We start from the raw sequence: 19,700 nt of genomic DNA on the forward strand, positions 1-19,700 counted from the left end.
GCTCATGGATAAGGAGGCCCCTTCGAATGTTAGAGGCAGGCCAGTACCGACAGACCAGAGGTCGCATTTCTAAATATTGCATATGCACAAAAGAAAGCATGCAACACTTTCTAAGCAAACTTTGGCAGTGAAAGGAAAAACAAAACAAGATTAATGGGAAGAATTACGGAACAGATATAAAACCCTTTTTGATAATATTGTCTAATATTACAGGCATCACCAATTACCATTTTAGCTTTTATGTTTTTGTATGTAAATGGGTGGAGTGAACATGGACTGTAATTTGCCCCAGACACCACAGCAGTCACTACACACACACTTCCAACAAAACTGAGGTTGTCGTCTTGATATTATTTAATAAGTAAAAAGAAGAACTTGTCAGAGGTAGAGTAACATAATGATATTATAACATCCAGATGGACTCCTGAACAGTAAGTGAACTCCATGATTTTGATTCATGACATAATGATTTTAAAAACATTTTCGTAATAGTATGGCTTAAACATTTGAATGAGGAATTATCTTTTTCTATCATTATCTAATTGCCCCAGTATGCATGTTTACACTATCACTATCATTTATTATACTGTAATAAAGAAACAAGATGTCTTGTCTCCTGCTATGATGATGAACACTCTGGGGTTTTTATTTTAATTTTGACAGGACCATTGAAGCTGCATTCAAAGTTCTCTTCAACAGCAGTTGCATGAAGTGGTAGAAAATCTCTGGAACCAGTCTCACCCCAGTCCTAGCTGTCTGCATATGACGCTGGCATCACGCTCAGTCCAATGTGTGTCACATACTGTCCCCCATCGGCCATTCAGGTACACCTCCAGACGTCCACTGTGTCCTGATGATCCCCCCACCAACCTGGCTGCACCTGCATGACACAATAACAGTTCCCAATCAGTCAATCAGTACTCCACAGGAGATGCAAATAAAAACATGACATTTTCAGTTTGGAATATTTCAAAATCAGTGAAATTACTAGTAGCTAGTTTAGAGAAGACCCTACCCCTGTCACAAACAACACACCCCATGTTGGTCACCCTGGTCATTGAAAAAAAACAAAACCCTAATTTCCTGCAATAATCCTAAATTGTACCTTACATCCATCCATCCATCCATCCATCCATCCATCCATCCATCCATCCATTGTCTTCCGCTTATTCCTATTAAGGGTCGCGGTGGGGCGGGAGCCTATCCCAGCGGCTACGGGCGAGAGGCGGGGTTCACCCTGGACAGGTCGCCAGTCCATCGCAGGGCCAACATACATGGGACGGTGGGAGGAAGCCAGAGTACCCGGAGAGAACCCACGCAGGCACGGGGAGAACATGCAAACTCCACACAGAAAGATCCCGTGCCCAAGCCAGGACTCAAATCCGGAACCTTCTTGCTGTGAGGTGACAGTGCTAACCACTGCACCACCGTGCAGCCTAGTACCTTGAAATTTAATCAAATTTTTAAAGGCAAAAAAAAAATACCAGTTGGGACTGTGACAGTATGTCAAATTTAGAAAGATGGATGACACTACTAGTAGCTAAATGTGAGTTGTACAAAATGAGACTGCTGATATTTTTCACACAAAAATATCAAGGTTCATATGATTTATCAGATGTTTTAAAACAATATGTCAAAAGGATGCTATTGGAATAAAAAACAGTTCTTGTGTTGCTCTTCTTGAGTACCTCAACATTTCTTTCTGAATTAATTACCTGGCAATATGAACAAATGTCTTGTAATCCCAGAACCCGAGGAGCACTGAAAACCTAAAAAGTCTTTTCTGGGAAGGTTCAATACTCTCAGATAGATTACTTATTCATACCCTTGTGACTCATGTGAGAAGCAAAATATTCAAATACAATCCTGTGAGGCACAAGTGTTGTGACACCATTAATGTATACTGATTGTTTAAATGTAACTTTGAAAATCTGATATATGCACAACACTATCAACTGATATCATGACAGTCTAGGCGTGGGTCACGCTTTTCTACTTGATCTTGTGGTCTTGCTCATTGGGCTGTTTGTTTTCAGTCTTTGAGGTAGGATTGAGGAGCACTGCAGAGCAGCAGGCAATTCAAGATTATCTTTGAAGTGTGTGTTGTCAACAAGACTTGGACATGAGAACATGAGGAAGTCATAGTAACCATAAGCATGTCAAAACTGTAACTTAAGCTGATGTTTCAACATTCTGGTAGCTGTTCAGTGTTATTGTGGCTTAACCTAAGCAGACCCATAATGATACATTATCATTTTTAAACACAAATGTTCAATATATTGGACAGAAGAGAAATCTATTGTGGGACTGGTCGCTGTGATCCAGACTACAGGATTTTCAAGGAGCCATATGTAAACTTACAAATGTGATATCATTTAAAAGAGAAATATACAGGCTTTCCAATGGTATAAGATTTATTGCCAAGAAGCACTGTTACAACAAGGCAAGGCAATTTTATTTGTATAGCCTGTTTTTACAGTTTGTCCCCAAGGGCTTTACATGGCATCATAACAACATCCTCTGCCCTTAGACCCTCACATCGACTGAGGAAAAGCTCCATAGAAAACCCTTTTAACAGGGAAAAATTTTATTTGTATAGCCTGTTTTTACAGTTTGTCTCCAAGGGCTTTACATGGCATCATAACAACATCCTCTGCCCTTAGACCCTCACATCGACTGAAGAAAAACTCCATAGAAAACCCTTTTAACAGGGAAAAATCTGAGAAACCTCAGGATGAGCAACAGAGGAGGGATCCCTCACCCAGGACGGACAGACGTGCAGTAGATGTTGCTACAGACAAGAAAACAGTTTACAATACAGAATGTGAGAAACATGCAAATGTTAACAACAGCTGAAGAAGGCAAGGGATGCAAGGGAGAGCGGGCCAGCTTAATGGGGGACTGGATGGCAGACTGGTTCATGGTAGGGGAGCACAGGCTGGTTTAACAGCAGGGGAAAAAAGGGGGTAGAGGGGCGATGCAGGCAGTGTTTGGTGCTTAGAGATGGAGCTCTGGTGGATCTGTGGAAACACAGAGAGACTGCGAGACACCAAAGCCAAACTACAAAGTGCAACAGGTAATGACAATGACAGTTCAAAAATGTGAGGAGAGGAGAAGAGAGGAGAGCTCTCCATGTAACCAAATGTGTCCCCCAACAGTCTAAGCCTATAGCAGCATAGCTATAAAATGGTTCAGCGCTACCTGAACCAGTCATAGCTAAAAGCTCTGTCATAAAGGAAGGTCTTAAGTCTAGCCTTAAATGTAGTTAGTGTCTGCCTCTCTGACCCATGGAGGGAGCTGGTTCCACAGTAAAGGAGCCCGGTAACTGAAGGCTCTACCTCCCAGTTTGTTTTTAGAGATACTGGGGGTCACTAACAGACCTGCATTCTGGGAGCCAAGTGATCTAGTAGATCGAAGCGAAGTAAAATCTGGTCAACTGGACGTAAGTTTATCTTGAAGACGTTTCACCTCTCATCCGAGAGGCTTCTTCAGTTCTAGTGAAGAGTGTGGAAACTCCAGCTTATAAACCTATGTGGGAGTGGTCAGTGCTATTGTGGTGGAAACGACCCTCCCGAGACTCACCTGGCCTCCCCAAACGACAGTCGTTGTGCGGTGTCAGGGAGTTTCAGGGGTGGTCGTTAGGGAGTTTCACCGACCACTCAGATGCTAATGGGCTGTGCTGGCATCAGCCGTTCCACATGGGTCTTTCAGCTGAGCTCTTTGGGGAAGCTTTGAAAGGACTTGGTTGTAAATAGGTGAAAGGAAATGTCGCAGTCCACCTCCTCTGTTCAAAGATGGTTTCTCTATCCTGACGTGGATGGCTTCTTTAACTCCTCTTTCAAACCATCTGTCCTCTCTGTCGAGGATTTGGACATGATCGTCCTGGAAGGAGTGGCTTTCCTCCTTGAGGTGGAGGAAAACCGCTGAGTCCTGTCCTCCAGAGTTGGCTCTTCTATGTTGGGCCATGCGCTTGTTGAGGGGCTGTTTGGTTTCCCCTATGTAGAGATCCGTGCAGGCCTCACTGCATCTGACAGCGTATACCAGATTGCTTTTCTGGCTGTGAGGGGTGGGATCTTTGGGGTGAACCAGTCTTTGTCTCAGAGTGTTGTCTGGTTTAAAAGACACAGGGATGCGGTGCTTATTATAGATTCTCCTTAATTTCTCAAAGCCTCACAGCCAGAAAAGCAATCTGGTATACGCTGTCAGATGCAGTGAGGCCTGCACGGATCTCTATCCCATTAGCATCTGAGTGGTCGGTGAAACTCCCTAACGACCACCCCTGAAACTCCCTGACACCGCACAACGACTGTCGTTTGGGGAGGCCAGGTGAGTCTCGGGAGGGTCGTTTCCACCACAATAGCACTGACCACGCCCACATAGGTTTATAAGCTGGAGTTTCCACACTCTTCACTAGAACTGAAGAAGCCTCTCGGATGAGAGGTGAAACGTCTTCAAGATAAACTTACGTCCAGTTGACCAGATTTTACTTCGCTTCGATCTACGATGACCTGGATGAATGAGAACCTACACAGACATCAAGTGATCTAGTAGGACAGTAAGGAATAATGAGTTCTTTCAGATAGGATGGAACTTTATCATTAAGAGCCTTAAAAGTCAGCAGAAGGATTTTGAAGTCGATTCTAAATCCTACAGGAAGCTGATGGAGAGAAGCTAAAGTGGGAGAGATGTGTTCTCTCTTCCTAACTCCTGTCAAAACACTCACTGAAGCATTCTGGACTAGTTGGAGACTCTTTAAAGAGTTTTTTGCACATCCTGACAGGAGAGAGTTGCAGTCGTCCAGCCTAGAAGTGATAAATGCATGCATCAGTTTCTCAGCATCACTCAGGGAAAGGATATTCCTAATCTTAGCGATACTTCGCAGATGGAAGAAGGCGGTCCTAGTCACATGCTTTATGTGAGAGCTGAAGGAAAGGTCCAAGTCAAAAATGACTCCAAGGTTCCTCGCAGTTGTTCTAGGGGTCAGGGTGATGCCATCTAGAGTTGCAATCTGATTAGAGATCATGTCTCTGAGCTCTTTAGGTCCAAACACGATGACCTCAGTTTAATCTGAATTTAGTAGCAAGAAGTTAGAGGACAATGAATAGAATTGGTCCAAAAACTGAACCCTGTGGTACACCATATGTAACTCTGATATACTCCAAATGATTGTTATTAACATTAACTAATTGAAACCTGTCAGATAAGTGTGACAAACCATTTTAGGGCAGGTCCTTTAATCCCAATTTCAGGTCTAGTCTCTTTAACAGGATGCTGTGGTCGATGGTGTCAAATGCAGCACTGAGGTCCAAAAGGACAAGTACAGAGATGAGACCTCTGTCTGAAGCTATGAGAAGATCATTGCAGACTTTGACCAGTACTGTTTCAGTGCTATGATGTTCTCTGAATCCAGACTGGAAAGCTTCAAAGAGCTTGTTGCTGTGCAGATGTTTGTTTAAGTGCTCCAGGATAACATTCTCAAGGATCTTGGAGATGTAGGCAAGGTTGGATATAGGCCTGTAGTTGGCTCATACATCTGGGTCCAGAGAAGTTTTTTTTTTTTTTTAAGTAAAGGGTTAATGACAGCCAACTTAAAGGCCTGTGGCTCATAACATGTGACTAGGGAAAGATTGATTTAGTTCAATATAGAAGTGCTGACTAAGGGGAAGGCATCCTTAAGTAGTCTTGTAGGGACGGGATCCAGCAGACAAGTGGCTGACTTGGAGGAAGTGATTGCAGAAGTTAATTCTGACAGGTCGATGGGGGAGAAGCTGTCCAAGTATGCACCAAGTCTGGGAGGTGCTTCTATGGGTACTGTATTCTGTGCTCCATTACTGGCAATCTTTGTTCTAATATTCACAATCTTTTCGGTAAAGAAAGTTAGGAAGTCGTTACTGCTGAGAATTGGGGGATGCATGGCTCAACAGCACTATGGTTCTTGGTTAGCCTGGCCACAGTGCTGAAGAGGAACCTGGGGTTGTTCTTATTCTTTTCTATTAGGGATGAGTAGTAAGTGCTTCTAGCATTACGGAGTTCTTTTTTATATATTAATAACTATCCTTCAAGGCTTTACGGTCTTCCTCATGCTGGTTGGAATGTGTCTTCCTTTCAAGCTGTCTGGTCTTCTGTTTCAAAGCACACAGGTTTGGGCTGTACCAGGGAGCTATTCTTTTCTGATTGATAACCTTCTTTTTCAGATAGTCTATCTGCATGGGGGGGAAATCAGCATAACTGCCCATGATATTGTTACAAGATGTGGCAGCAAGCTCTGCTGGAATAAGCTCTTTAAATCTAGAAACAGCTGTGTCACATAAACATCTACTGAGGCTGGATTTTTTTTTCCCCCAGGTAGGATATAATTTGTTAAAGCAAATTCAAATGTGATTAAGGAGTGATCAGACAAGACAGGGTTTTGAGGAAGAACTGTGATGCGGTCAGCTTCTATTCCATAAGTAAGTACTAAATCAAGGATGTGATTAAAAGTGAGTGGGTTTCTTTACCCTCTGAGAGAAGCCAACTAAATCCAAAAGCGACTTAAACGCAGTGGCAGGCCAATCATCATCGATGTCCACACGGATGTTAAAGTCACCCACTATAATGACTTTCTCTGAATTCAATACCAAGTTTGACAGAAAGTCAGGGAATTCTTCTAAGAATTCAGAATAAGGTGCAGGAGGACGGTACACCACAGCAAGTAAGAGTGGTTTCTTTGCTGTCCAGTCAGGGTGGAAAAAGCTGACAGTAAGGCTTTCAAATGAATTATATGAACTATTAGGTCAAGGGTTAATCACCAAATTTGACTGATAGATTGCAGCTACTCCACCTCCTCTGCCAGTGTTATGAGGTACATAGTAGTTCATGTAACTCGGAGGGGAAGATTCATTTAAACTAACATATTCATCTTGCTGCACCCAGGTTTCAGGAAGTGTTAATACATCAATTTGGTGATTTGTAATTAAATTATTCACGGAGAGACTTGGATGGGAGAGATCGAATATTTAGCAAACCACATTTAATAGTTGTATTGGGTTGGTTTGCTGGAGCAGTGGTTTTAATTTGAACAAAATTGTTATGAATTACTCCAGATTTGGGTGTAGGCTTATACAGCCTCGAGGCAGACACAGTGTCTGTAGGCTGGGTGGGTGACAACATGAAGCAACCCGCAGAGGGGCGTGTTAAACTGCGGCTCCGCCCGCGGGTCTGAATTCTGGATGCTTGTCAGGGCTTAGTATGGCTAATAAATTGCCCTATGTTCCTAGATAAGAGAGATGCGCCATGTCGCCACTTGCTAAATTGGGCCGCGGGCCAGGAAACACTATGGAGTCGGACATCGTTTTGGCGTAGATGCACACAAAGTCATGTGAAACTTTAGGCCCCATTTACACGATGCAAAAACAGTGATGTTTCCATGCGTTTTGGCCTTTCGTTTACACGAAAACGAAGCTTCAAGTCACTGAAAATGAACATTTCTGAAAACTCTGGCCAAAGTGGAGAAAAACTCCATTGTCATGTTTGCATGTAAACACGGGGAAACGGACATTTAGGCTTCAGAACGTATAACTAACTAACTCGTGTCATTAGTTGTCGTTGTTTTTTCTAGGATTCTGATTGGCTAGCATGACTTTACACTTCTCGTCACACTGCCACCTATAGGTTTGGCATGCTCATAGCAACTCTTAACAGTGTATTTATGCGGTTTTGTGTAAATGAAGATATTTTGAAAATGGTCTGGTGTCAACAATGTTATTTTTGAAAATGTAGAGGGGGGAAACATCTGTTTTTTTTAATACCCGGCTATGTGTAAATCCGGCCTTTGTTAATTCCAGCTGGCGAAGCCGTGTGTCATTAGCGCCGACATGTATTACAATCTTACTGTATTTAACCTTAGTATGAGACATTGATTGTGTCTCACTTGCAGTGGAGAATCAGTGTAATGCAGCTGCAGGATGCAAAGTAGAATAAATCCCATTGTAGAGGAACCAGCACAAACAAGTCCACCCACAGAAAGTATACATGTCCCTTTGTCACAAACCGTGGGTCTCTCTGTGATTCAGTCCCAACAAACAAACAAAAGGATAGCTGGAGTCGCAAGCAGTGAATGAGCTGTGCATTTATTTACTGTGAGAAAAAAGAATTAAACCATAAGGTAGCAAAGCAATATTCACTCTTCACTGTGTGACAATCCATTAACTCTCTCTCTAAAGCCTTGTTGGCCAGAACATTATTATGCTTATTACATGACACTACTTCAGACACCAAAATCCCCCCTCTACTTAGTGGAACATGGTATGGCCAGGACCATATCTAACACCATATAAGGGGGCTGCTTCAGCTGCTGTGATTCAAATCCCTGGCACAGCGGAGGAAAGCACCAAAATGGCAGCAGTGGCATAGGTAACCTGATCGAACAAAGATAATCAAAGATACCTGAATTGATGTATAGTGTGATTCTTTTGTGCTACTGGAGGAGCTATGTGTACAATGTTTGAACATCTGTCCAATGTGGTGCATGCGTGCAATGTATGTGGCTGAATCCAGTGTGCCTTTACACCAAAAATGCTTGAAGCATTGGTAGACCTAATGTCAGCAGTGGTGCATAGGTGTGTCACACCTTTCAATATATCGTTGGAAGTATCAACTTTGAATTGAAAGTCTTCAGCAATTCTCCTTCTTAGGGATCTCTTTGACATAACTGTTGTGTTTGGGCCAAATTCCTTAACAAGGTCAGTGAACTCTGTCTGTTCAACGGTTAAAAGAGGATGCATTCCTTTCATCACATATCCATTGATTAAGTCATCTACTTTCTTCTGTGAGAATGCCATGTAAACAACTATGTCTGCTATGTGTGGTGGTAGCGATGGTCCCTTTCTTTCCAGTGCTAAAATCTTGCTTGTGTTGCTCAAATTCCGGAAGTACCTCACCATGCATCCTCTTTAGGTGAGTTTTGAAATTTGTAGTGGCTTGAACTGAACAAGATATTATGGTTTCATCATCTTAGTACACAATTTGCACTCAGCTTGAACTTGCCCAAATTATGTTTGTTTCACAATTTGAAAATAAGTCCCATCGAATATTGCTGATCTCACTGTCCACTGAGCAAGACTTGAAGTAGGATTCTCCACTGATGTTTCCAGAGGCTGATTAGAGGTGTGAATTGAAATGAAGACTTCAACTTACTATTGCATCTAAACCAAAGAAACATTTTTAATGCATATCTTAAATTGAACTTATCCAAGTGTGCAGTATAGAAGTATGACTGAAATGATAGGAAAACAGATTTTCATTATTTTATCAATAATTTACTTTCATTCATTATGATGTTAAATGTCTACACACTTAAATCCATATTCCATCCATCTTCTTCCGCTTATCCTGTTAAGGGTCATGGGGGGCTTAAGCCTATCCCAGCGGCTTTCAGGCGTGAGGCGGGTTCATCCTGGACAGGTCGCCAGTCCATCGCAGGGCCAACACATATAGACAGACAACCATTCACACTCACAGTCATACCTACAGTCAATTTAGAGTATCCAATTGGCCTAGTCCCCATTTGCATGTCTTTGGACTCCGGGAGGAAGCCAGAGTACCTGGAGAGAACCCACACAGGCACAGGGAGAACATGCAAACTCCACACAGAAAGATCCGTGCCAGAGCCAGGATTCAAACCCAGAACCTTCTTGCTCTGAGGAAACAGTGCTCACCACTGCACCACATGATAGTAGGTACTAGGCTAACTGGATACTCTAAATTGACCATAGGTGTGGCTGTGAATGTGAATGGTTGTCTGTAAAATTGTTTTATTTAGCACATACACGTAACAAAATATATATATATATATATATATTTTAGACCTGTCAGTCGACGAAAAAAATTAATCAGATCCATCGCATGGTTGTCCATAGTTAACCCACAATTAATCACATTTTTTATCTGCTCTACATCTACCTTAAACTAATATTTTTCATTTTTTTGATTAACCATATCAACATGGGAGTAGGCAAATCGTTGCTTTCTGCAAATGCAGCATCTTTATTAGTGTTGGAGCAATGTGCTGTCCAGAAGTACAAACAAAACACAAGATCCATCCATCCATCAATCCATTTTCTCCCTCTTATCCTGTTAAGGGTCGCGGGGGGTGGAGCCTATCCCAGCGGCTACGGGTGAGAGGTGGGGTTCAGGTTGCCAGTCCATCTCAGGGCCAACACATAGAGACTCACACTCACATTCATACTTATGGTCAATTTAGAGTATCAATCAGCCTAGTCCCCATTTGCATTTCTTTGGACTGTGGAAGGAAGCCAGGGTACCAGAGAGAACCCACACAGGCACAGAGAGAACATGGAGACTCCACACAGAAAGCTCCCGTGCCCGAGCCGGGACTCGAACCTGGAACCTTCTTGCTGTGAGGCGATAGCGCTAACCACTGCACCATCGTGCAAATATAATAGTAATGATTACTCGTACTAACTTAAGTACTAGAACTATTAAGCCATTAACACAAAAGGATGACCCTGATGCATTGCATCAAACTGTGATGCACAGAATAAATTAAATTAAATAAAAAAAAGGAATAAAGTGTGCATTAAACAGGGGTCAGTGCAATACAGAACAGGACTCAAATGATACAGTGGGGATATTGCAGGTGGTGGAAGCCTCCAATGGTCTCTGTTGTGCCAAACAATCCAGCGTGGTTTGTTTTACATCAGAAGGGAGTAGGGCTCTCTGCATCAGCTGTGTGCTTCGCGGACAAGTAACACTTAAGACTGCTCGTACTCCGGTGGAAACTAAATTCAGCTTTACAGTGAATGCATATCACTTTTTTCCTGTTGAGACTGCCATCTGGCAGGGCTTTGAAGTTGAACTTTCCATTTAAAACTGACGTATTCTTTTCCACGTTAGTCCTACCTTAACGCTCATCTGCTCTCAGTTTTTTGTTTACAAGCAGCAACCGGCTGCATCTCGCATGTGTGACGAGTGGTGCGTTCACTTCTGGTTTTCCACGAACTGTGGCATGGCCAAAGGGTCAAAAAGCATTGTGCGCGTTCATCACGGTAAAAAAAAAGATCAGCGATAAAGGGATGCTGGGTTAACTAGTTAATAACGCGTTAACACTGACACCTATATACATATATACACACACTGCATTACCGCCACGGGATTAGGATGTGGTAATCAACAGAAATCACAGTCATACAACAAGGGATCAAATGAGGACATACAATAAAGAATAAGAAAAGTAAAGAAACAAAATTAAAGAAACAAAGGCCAGACAAATAATGGAATAGGGAGAGAGGCATGGTAATGCATATTGAGTCATCATTCTTTGTAGTGTTTGTCCAAAACAGATGCAGTTTTCAAAGCTTTCTTGCTGTTAAGTCCGTCGATAGTATTGGAGTAGTTTTCCAGTTCATTTAGAAAATGTTTGAAGCTGGGTTTGGAGTCAGTCCATTTTTTCTTGTGTATGTGAAATTTACCTAAGAAAAGAAGCAACTGAACAAAAAAGATGAAGTCGTTTTCTTTCTGTTTCTTTTCAAAACAAATAAAAATGTCTTTTCCCTCTAAGTGGATTGTTTGTCCCAGTTTTTTGATGTAATTTTGCACATCCTCCAGAATATTCTAACATATGTACAATCATAAAATAAATGGCTAATTGTTTCTTCCTCAGATCCACAGAAAACACAATAATATTCTATATCAACATTAAATCTTTCTAGGGTTTTCTTAGCTGGATAAATTTTATGCATTATTTTAAATGACACCTCTTTCATCTTATTATTCAAACAAAATGTATCCCCATCTAGCCAAATTTTCCTCCAGTCAATATCCCCATACAATGCAGACCAGAATAGTTTTGCTGAGGGCACAGTTACACTCAGCAGGAGGCTCCTAATGAATTTATTCTAACATTTATTATTCATAATATCATTCCCTCCGAGAAACAAAGGATTAGTGAGTGGATCTGTTGTAACACCAGTTGTTCCCCTAATCAGCTACCCTGCCCTCCTTGGTATGGCATCAAAGACCACTGAATATTCTTTGGGGGTAATTGGCAACCTAAATTTATTAAGGAATTTCTCATACCTGAGTAATTGTCCCCCAGCATTCACCAGCTGATGAGCTGAAACAATTCCGTTCTCCACCCATTTTTCAAAGTACAAAGATTTGTTTTTATACTGGGATATTCTTAACACTTCAAAACCTCCATCCCATCTGAAGTTACATAGAATATCTTTCTTTAAATAATGCGATCTGTTCCTCCTAATAAAATTGAATAAATTTTTATCTAATTTTTTGAATATTGCAGCAGGCATTTCCAGTGATAAAGACACAAATACAGTTCGGAATATCCCCGGACAGTAAAACTCTGCTATTCAATGAAAGATCTCTCATCAACCACGTTAAATTTCTTAGCGATCTGTCCCACTATAAGATCAAAGTTTAAGTCACTGCGAAGTTTTTCATTTTTATCAATAACAACACCCAAATACTCAACAGTTTTCTTTACAGGGATACCATTCACTTCAAGTTGATCACATACCTTTATCAGAAATAAAACAGATTTGTTCAGATTCATTTTTAAAGCTGATACAACAGAGAACTCCTCAATACAATTAACAGCTTTTATCACCTCTTGCCTGTTAGATAGAAAAACTGTGGTATAGTCGGCCAGTTGGGCTGATTTAAATTCTCTACCCAAGGCTGTTATACCTTGGAATAACCCTTTTTTAATATGAACAGCCATAATTTGGGTTACAAGGAGGAACAGGAAAGGACTCAGAGGACATCCTTGTCTTATTCCACTACTGATGTCAAATCTGGGAATAGTGCCGTGGGCTAGCTTAACAGAGCTGTTGCTTCCATTATACAGAGTTTTAACTGCCTTCCTAAAGTAATTCCCAAATCCAAAACATTCCATAGTTTTTAACATGAATTGGTGATTTATCCTGTCGAATGCTTTGTAAAAGTCAACAAATAAAATAAAACTATCATCTAATATATAATCATTGTAATCAATCATATCCAATATTAACCAGATATTATTACATAATTATAATTCTTATATTTCTTCCAGGCATAAAGCCTGATTGTTCTTCATCAATGATATCATCTAGTCTAAATTTTTATCTTTCAGCAAATATTATGGCAAATAATTTGGCATCGTTGTTTCACAGACTGATAGGTCTCCAATTCTCAATACTCAATTTATATTTTTTGGGGTTAGGAATCAGTTTAATGAGACCTTGACAAAGAGCTGGCAGAAGTTGTTCTTTTTCTATGGCTTCTTTAAAAACCACAACTAAAAATGGGGCTAATGTTTCATTTAATTCTTTATACAATTCGAATATTAACCCGTCATTACCTGGAGATTTATCTTTTAGAGACTCAATGCTTTTTTTTTTTTTTTTACCTCTGTTAAGCTAACCCCTTGATCACACACAGTTTTAAAGCTGTCATCAATACTTTTAATGTCCTTCTTAATGTCTTGAAGAAATAAATCAATGTTGCCTTCATTTTCAATATCAACAGTGTATAATTCCTGATAGAAGTCAGCTACATACTGGGAAATATATTTTTCACCATCACATACTTGATTATTAATCTTAAATCTACGAAGAGAGGCTAACTCAAAGTTCCTTTTTTCCAAATTAAAAAAGTATTTAGTGCATTTTTCGCCTTTTTCTAGCCACTTCCTTTCGAGACCTGACAAAGGCCCCTCTGGCCTTTTCCCTCATACATCTATTACATCTACATCTAGTTCAAGTTGTGAAGCTGACAATTTGTTTACTTCTTCTCCAGATAAACCTACTTTCTCTGATAGTCTTATAATACTTGTATTATCTGATGTTCTCTTTCTCTATGTGCTTTGGCAATTTTTTTCCAAACGAAATAGCCATTTTTCTAATATACTTCAATAGTTCCCAATAAACCCCAAAGCTGTTGAGTGAGTTTGCTTGCCTCCAATATTTTTCAATTATTTTTGGGCTTCATTTTTAAATTGCTTATTCTGGATTAATGTTCTGTTCAGTTTCCAGTAGTCCCCATTAGAGGTGAGTCTAGTTGCCGGCATATTGACCTTAATAGTGACGGCCTGATGATCTGTTAGGACTGTAGGTTCAGTTATTACTGACTCCAGCTTATCATCTTTATCTGATGAGATCAACCAGATATCTATACGGGATTGTTGAGATCTATCTTTATTACTCCAAGTATATATATTTTTGGTTTGGGTTTCTGTGCCTCCAGATGTCAATAAGACCCATTCTGTCATAGACATTCCCTAATTCGTTAATCACTCTGTCCTTAGGAGGCCATCGGTCCAAACTTTCATCAATAACTGTATTAAAGTCTCCTCCCCATAATACCTTGGCTGTAGGGAATGTTAATAATTAATTTTGTTTTCTATTGTTGAGAATATAACTGCATTGTTTTGTTTACTATTGGAGGCATATATATTTATAATAGTAAAATGAAAATGATCAACTTCTACGAGAAGGATTATCAATCTGCCATTATCATCTGAGAAGTGATTGATAATGTTCTCTTTAAACTTGCCCTGTAATACAGCGTCCCCTGCTGATCTGTTGCTACCAAAGGAAAACCACACATTTCTCCCCCACTGACTTCTCCACATTAACACATCTGTATCTATAGCGTGAGTTTCTTGGATAAAGTAAAAATCTGCTCCTTTATTCTGGCAATATAAAAATACACATTTTCTCTTTAAGTGATTTCTAACACCCCTGGCATTAACAGATAAAACAGAAATTGACGTTCAACACCACACTGAGCCCAAAGAAAACACACAAAACAAAAAACAAATAAAAAGCACTTGAAATCCTCTCTTAGGGTATAAGCTGCTATTATGTCTGCGATAGACAAGTGAATAACTCTTGAAGGGCTACTTTAATTAACTTCCTAGGCTATAGCCTATATTCACTGTAAACAACTGTCCCGTAAATTAACAGTAAAATAGTGGCAGCAGTGGTTCCAGTAATTTACTGTTAATTTTACGGTTGGCTTACTGTTATGTACTTCACAGTATATTACTGTAATAATACCAACAGTAATATACTGTAATTAATGTATTGAATTACAGTATATTACTGTTTTTTCTTGATTTTTACAGGAGACTACTGGCAGCAGGGTTTCCAGTATCTTACTATTCTTAAACAGTTTGCTTACTGTAAGCTTAATTTACAGTTTATTACTGTTATATATTAAAACACCGTAAATTGCTGGATTTACAGTGGTAGCCACAATATTTCTTTTTATATCACCAACAAAACTTCACCATAATTGCAAAGACATACAATTAAGTCATGTTTGTAAAAATAGCATATGACTATAAGTCAGTTAATTTAAATGCAGCAGTAAAAAAAATCTATGGAAAATAAGAGACTTGAAAATATCTTACCAGCAACATTTATTAAACCCAGCATTTATGTCAAACATTTGTCAAACATCACTCCCAAAATGTAATGCTCTGAACGGCATGTTACAGTATTTTATGGAAAAACGGTAAAGTGCCCAGAAATATTGCCCAGAATGCATAGTTTTCTACAGTATATTACTGTTTTGAGTGAAAACAGTACGCTACTGTCAGAATTTGACCGTATTCTTACAGCATTTTGTTACAGTGTTGGCTACCCAGGTTTAGGACAAAAGACGCAGAAGATGTTACATTCCAATTTGATTAAAGCCCCACAATAATAGAGATAAAAGAAGGTTGGGCTGATATTGGGAGGATAAAGCAATATATATATTTATGTAACAATTCTATCAATTATAATCCCCTCTGCGAAAAAACCTCCTAACTCAACAGTTGAAGCAAGAAAATAAAAAGGCTATGCTGAAACACCATCCAGCAATGCTGTGTAGAACCAGCTAAACAACCTTTAGATGTCCTTCACTGTCACTTTTTACCGTCAGTGAGCGCCAATGCGCCCCTGAAGCCTGCTCTCCTCCCCTCCTTCCTCGCCTGCTCCCCTCCCCTTCTTCCTCGCCTGCTCCACCAGCAGCCACAGCTTGTTCCTCGCGTCTTTAACTTCTTGTGAACTGGACGACGATCCAGCGGCTGGAGCGATCCTCCCCAGAGGGGGCCCCAGGCGGTGCGGAATGTCCATGGAGAGGGGCAGCTGGTCACTGATGTCGGGGGAGATCTGGCTGAAGAGGTTGATGATGATCTTCTTGATTCCACCTTCTCTTGTAGGCGTCCAGGTCGCTGCATTTTTCCTGGAGCGCTGTATTTTCCTTCTCCAGAGTTTCGACTCTGGTCTGGAGATTGTAAACTTTCTTGGTCACATCCTCCATTTGTTCCCCTAAAATTTATGGGAGTCTGTGATGCTTTTCAAGGTGTCTGTGTTGGTCTTAACGGTTAAATGGACTAAATGGTAAATGGACTCAATTCATATAGCGCTTTTCTACCTTAGCGGCACTCAAAGCGCTTTACAGTGTCATCTCATTCACCCATTCACACACACACTCACACACACACTGATAGTGGAGGCTACCATGCAAGGCGCCAACCTACTCATCAGGAGCAATTATGGGTTCAGTATCTTGCTCAAGGACACTTCGACATGGTCACTGGGATCGGGGATCGAACCAGCAACCCTTCGGTTGCTAGACGGCCACTCTACCCCTGAGCCATGCCGCCGGTTACTTCTAGGGACCGTAGACGTCTGATAGATTCTTCTCACATCCTCTCAACTCTCTCCATGACTGATAGAAAGTGGGAGGTGGGCACAGGCTGCTCATCCTCTTCACTATTAAGTGTCTTAGATTTCTTAGCTGGTGGCTTAAGAAATGGAGTTTCAGGAGAGACTGACTGTGCCCCCTCCGAGTTCAGAAGCTCATCCATGCTTTGTATCTGGTTGTGCAGTGCTTGTTGTGCATAGGAATGCATGTTTTCCAGAAGTTTTTATTCATGTCCGAAACGGTGTTTAATAGTCCGGCCAACAGACGCAATGCAGAGGTCTAATGCCAGGTGAAAAGTTTGGTCCGACCTCATGTTCAATCAACTGTTAATTAGCAGCGGCTGGAATAAATTCAACAGGTGGAGTGGGGAAATCTCCTCTCTCCTTACACAGTTTTCCCTTTTAACCCTTTCGACATCTATTCAATTATATGCATTGAAATTCCACCTGGAATTCATTTGTTCTTTTGACTGTAAAAAATGTCAGAAAATGTCCCAGGAGTAAGTGTTTTTGCCTCTTTTCACCAGGATGAGTTCAGCTTTCAATATCTGATGGTTGTTTAACATTATTGTATGTGTTTCAATGTCTAATAACAGTTAAAGAGAAGACAAATGCAAAATGGGAATTGGATTCAACAAGTTTTTAGTAAATAAATGTTGAGATTCAGAGGCCATGCGCATAAAGAAAGAACCTCGTGGAGGTTAGAGAACAAAGAGCAATAAAACTTCGCCACTCATCATCAGGTTGAGGTGTGGCAAAGACCCTCCTAAGTGGGAAACCCACTACCCATTGGCTGAGAGCCCAGGGGGTCCCCGCGACGTCACCATCAGCGGTGGACTAGATAAAAGAAGATGCGCTGACGAAATTGGCGCGACGGTTCTGAAGGCTGACTGGGAGAACCATTTCCGGTAAGACGAATCTAGCTTAATGAGCTACGGGTAACAGCTAGCCTACGTCCTCAGACTGACTTTGCAGATCGGTGAACTGATCAACTTTAGGACTGAATATTGGGGGGGAATATTGTAGGTGTATTGACCGACGGCCTGTATAGGTCCGGAACAGTACTCTTGCGAATTCCTCGCATTGTCTAACAGGATGAGGGGAAAAGGGACAGATCATGACAGCATGGAGTTTAGTGGAGAGGAAGAAAGAGTAGAAGGAGTTTGGGAAAGTGTAGAAAGGGGGAGGAAAGGAAAAAGAAAGAAAAACGACAAATCTAGCTTAACTGAAACAGAGAGTGAAGAAGAAAGGGTATTGAAAAATAAAAGATACAATGTTGTCATGCGTTTTGAGGGAGAAGGAGGAGTAAAGAGGGTTGATCCATTAAAATTAACAAAGATCATTAGAGCTGAGATTGGAGAGGTAAAGTATGCAAGGATCCTGGAGGACGGAAACCTACCGATAGGATGTAACACAGAGCAGTAAGTAGAGAAAGCTAAAAAAGTGACCAGCATTGGGAAAACCAAAATGGTCAGAGTTGTTAGAGTTGGGGAACAGAGAACAAAAGGACCAAAAGGAGTGATCAGGGGAGTACCCGTCACAGTTAACATGACGGAGCTGCTAGAAAACCTCAGAGTGAGACACAGAGAGATCAAGAGTGTCAAAAGAATGACGAGAGGTGTTAAGAAAAAGAATCAGAAACTGTAATGATTGAATCTGAAGTAAAAGAGCTGCCACAAGTAATCTACTATGGATTTATTAAATACAGAGTCAGGGAATTCATCCACAAACCAATGAGATGTTTCAACTGTCAGGAATTTGGATATGTAGCTAAAGTGTGTAAGGGAAAGAAGAGGTGTGCTCGATGTGGGGGGGAGCATGAATATGGACAATGTGGAGAGGGGGTGAAACCAAAATGTTGTAACTGTGGAGGAAACCACAGTGTAGCTTACTGGGGATGTGAAATCCTTAAAAAAGAAGCAGAGGTACAGCACATAAAGATGAAGGATTGTATATTATGCTCAAGCAGTTAAGCCGGCAAAACAAGACAAACAGAGGAAGGAGGGGGAGGGCAGCAAAGAGCAACAGGTGGTAAAAGAGAAGCAAGATGAAAAGAAAGTATGGGTAGAGAAAAAGAAGTGGGTCACTTTTGTTGCTGGAGTAGTAAATGCTACTTATGAAATCAAATCTAAGACTGAAAGGATTCAGATAATTGCAAAAGCAGCAGAACACCATTTGGGCATGATTGGACTAAAATGGGAAGAAGTTAGAGATGAACTCAGGGTACAGTCAAGTCAAGAAGCAGTATGTGTAAGTTAATACTACTAATAATACTTATCCTTCAATGGAATGCAAGAAGTTTGATATCAAATGGACAGGAATTCAAAAAAATTGTAGAAGACAAGACAGAGAAACCAGATGTATTTGCATCCAAGAATCCTGGTTTAAACCATCACTTAACTTTGTGCTATATGGGTACGTAGCAGTGAGGAGGGATCGACCACAAGGAGTAGGAGGTGGATGCATAACTCTTATAAAAGAGAACATCCCTTACAGGATTTTAAGGATAGGATGGGAAGAGGAGTATATAATGGTGAAAATATGGGTTGGAGGGAAAGAGCTGGTTGTTGCAAATTATTATAATCCTTGTAAAAGACCTTGTAAAAGATTAGAACTGAATAAACTGGAAGAGATTAATGGGCAGTGTGAGGGTGCAGGCATCTGGTGTGGTGATTTTAATGGACATAGTACTTTATGGGGAAGTGACAAAACAGATCATAATGGACAGATAATTGAAGAACTGCTTAATGAAGAAAACTTGGTATGTTTAAATAATGGAAGCTGTACAAGAATTGATGTAAATACAGGAAAGGAATCAGCATTAGACCTGACTATAGCATCAAATAGTATTGCAGCAATGTGTGATTGGTCAGGAGATCGAAGGGGAACGATAGGGAGTGATCACTATCCGGTGTTGTGTAAAATTAATTTTGTTTTCCCGCAGAAAGTAGAGAATATTGGAGGTAAGTGGATATTTGCAAGAGCAGAATGGGAGATTTTTGTGGAAGA

At 40.7% G+C, this 19,700-nt stretch overlaps 1 protein-coding gene across 6 annotated transcripts in view; it reads right to left on the reverse strand.

Moving 5' to 3' along the window:
• The window catches only part of LOC147247669 (neurotrypsin), an 86,080-nt gene that overhangs the window by 24,000 nt on the left and 42,380 nt on the right, over nt 1–19,700 (reverse strand). For all 6 annotated transcript variants that reach the window (XM_086180020.1, XM_086180017.1, XM_086180019.1 and 3 more), the window contains one exon: nt 742–880. In XM_086180020.1, coding sequence (XP_086036146.1) covers nt 742–880 — 139 coding nt within the window. The remainder of the gene's footprint in view (nt 1–741; nt 881–19,700) is intronic.

The sequence above is a fragment of the Aulostomus chinensis genome, chromosome 16, assembly GCF_037954235.1.
Source record: "Aulostomus chinensis isolate RoL2024-O1b breed Wild chromosome 16, RoL_Achi_v1.0, whole genome shotgun sequence".
Classification (NCBI taxonomy): domain Eukaryota; kingdom Metazoa; phylum Chordata; class Actinopteri; order Syngnathiformes; family Aulostomidae; genus Aulostomus; species Aulostomus chinensis.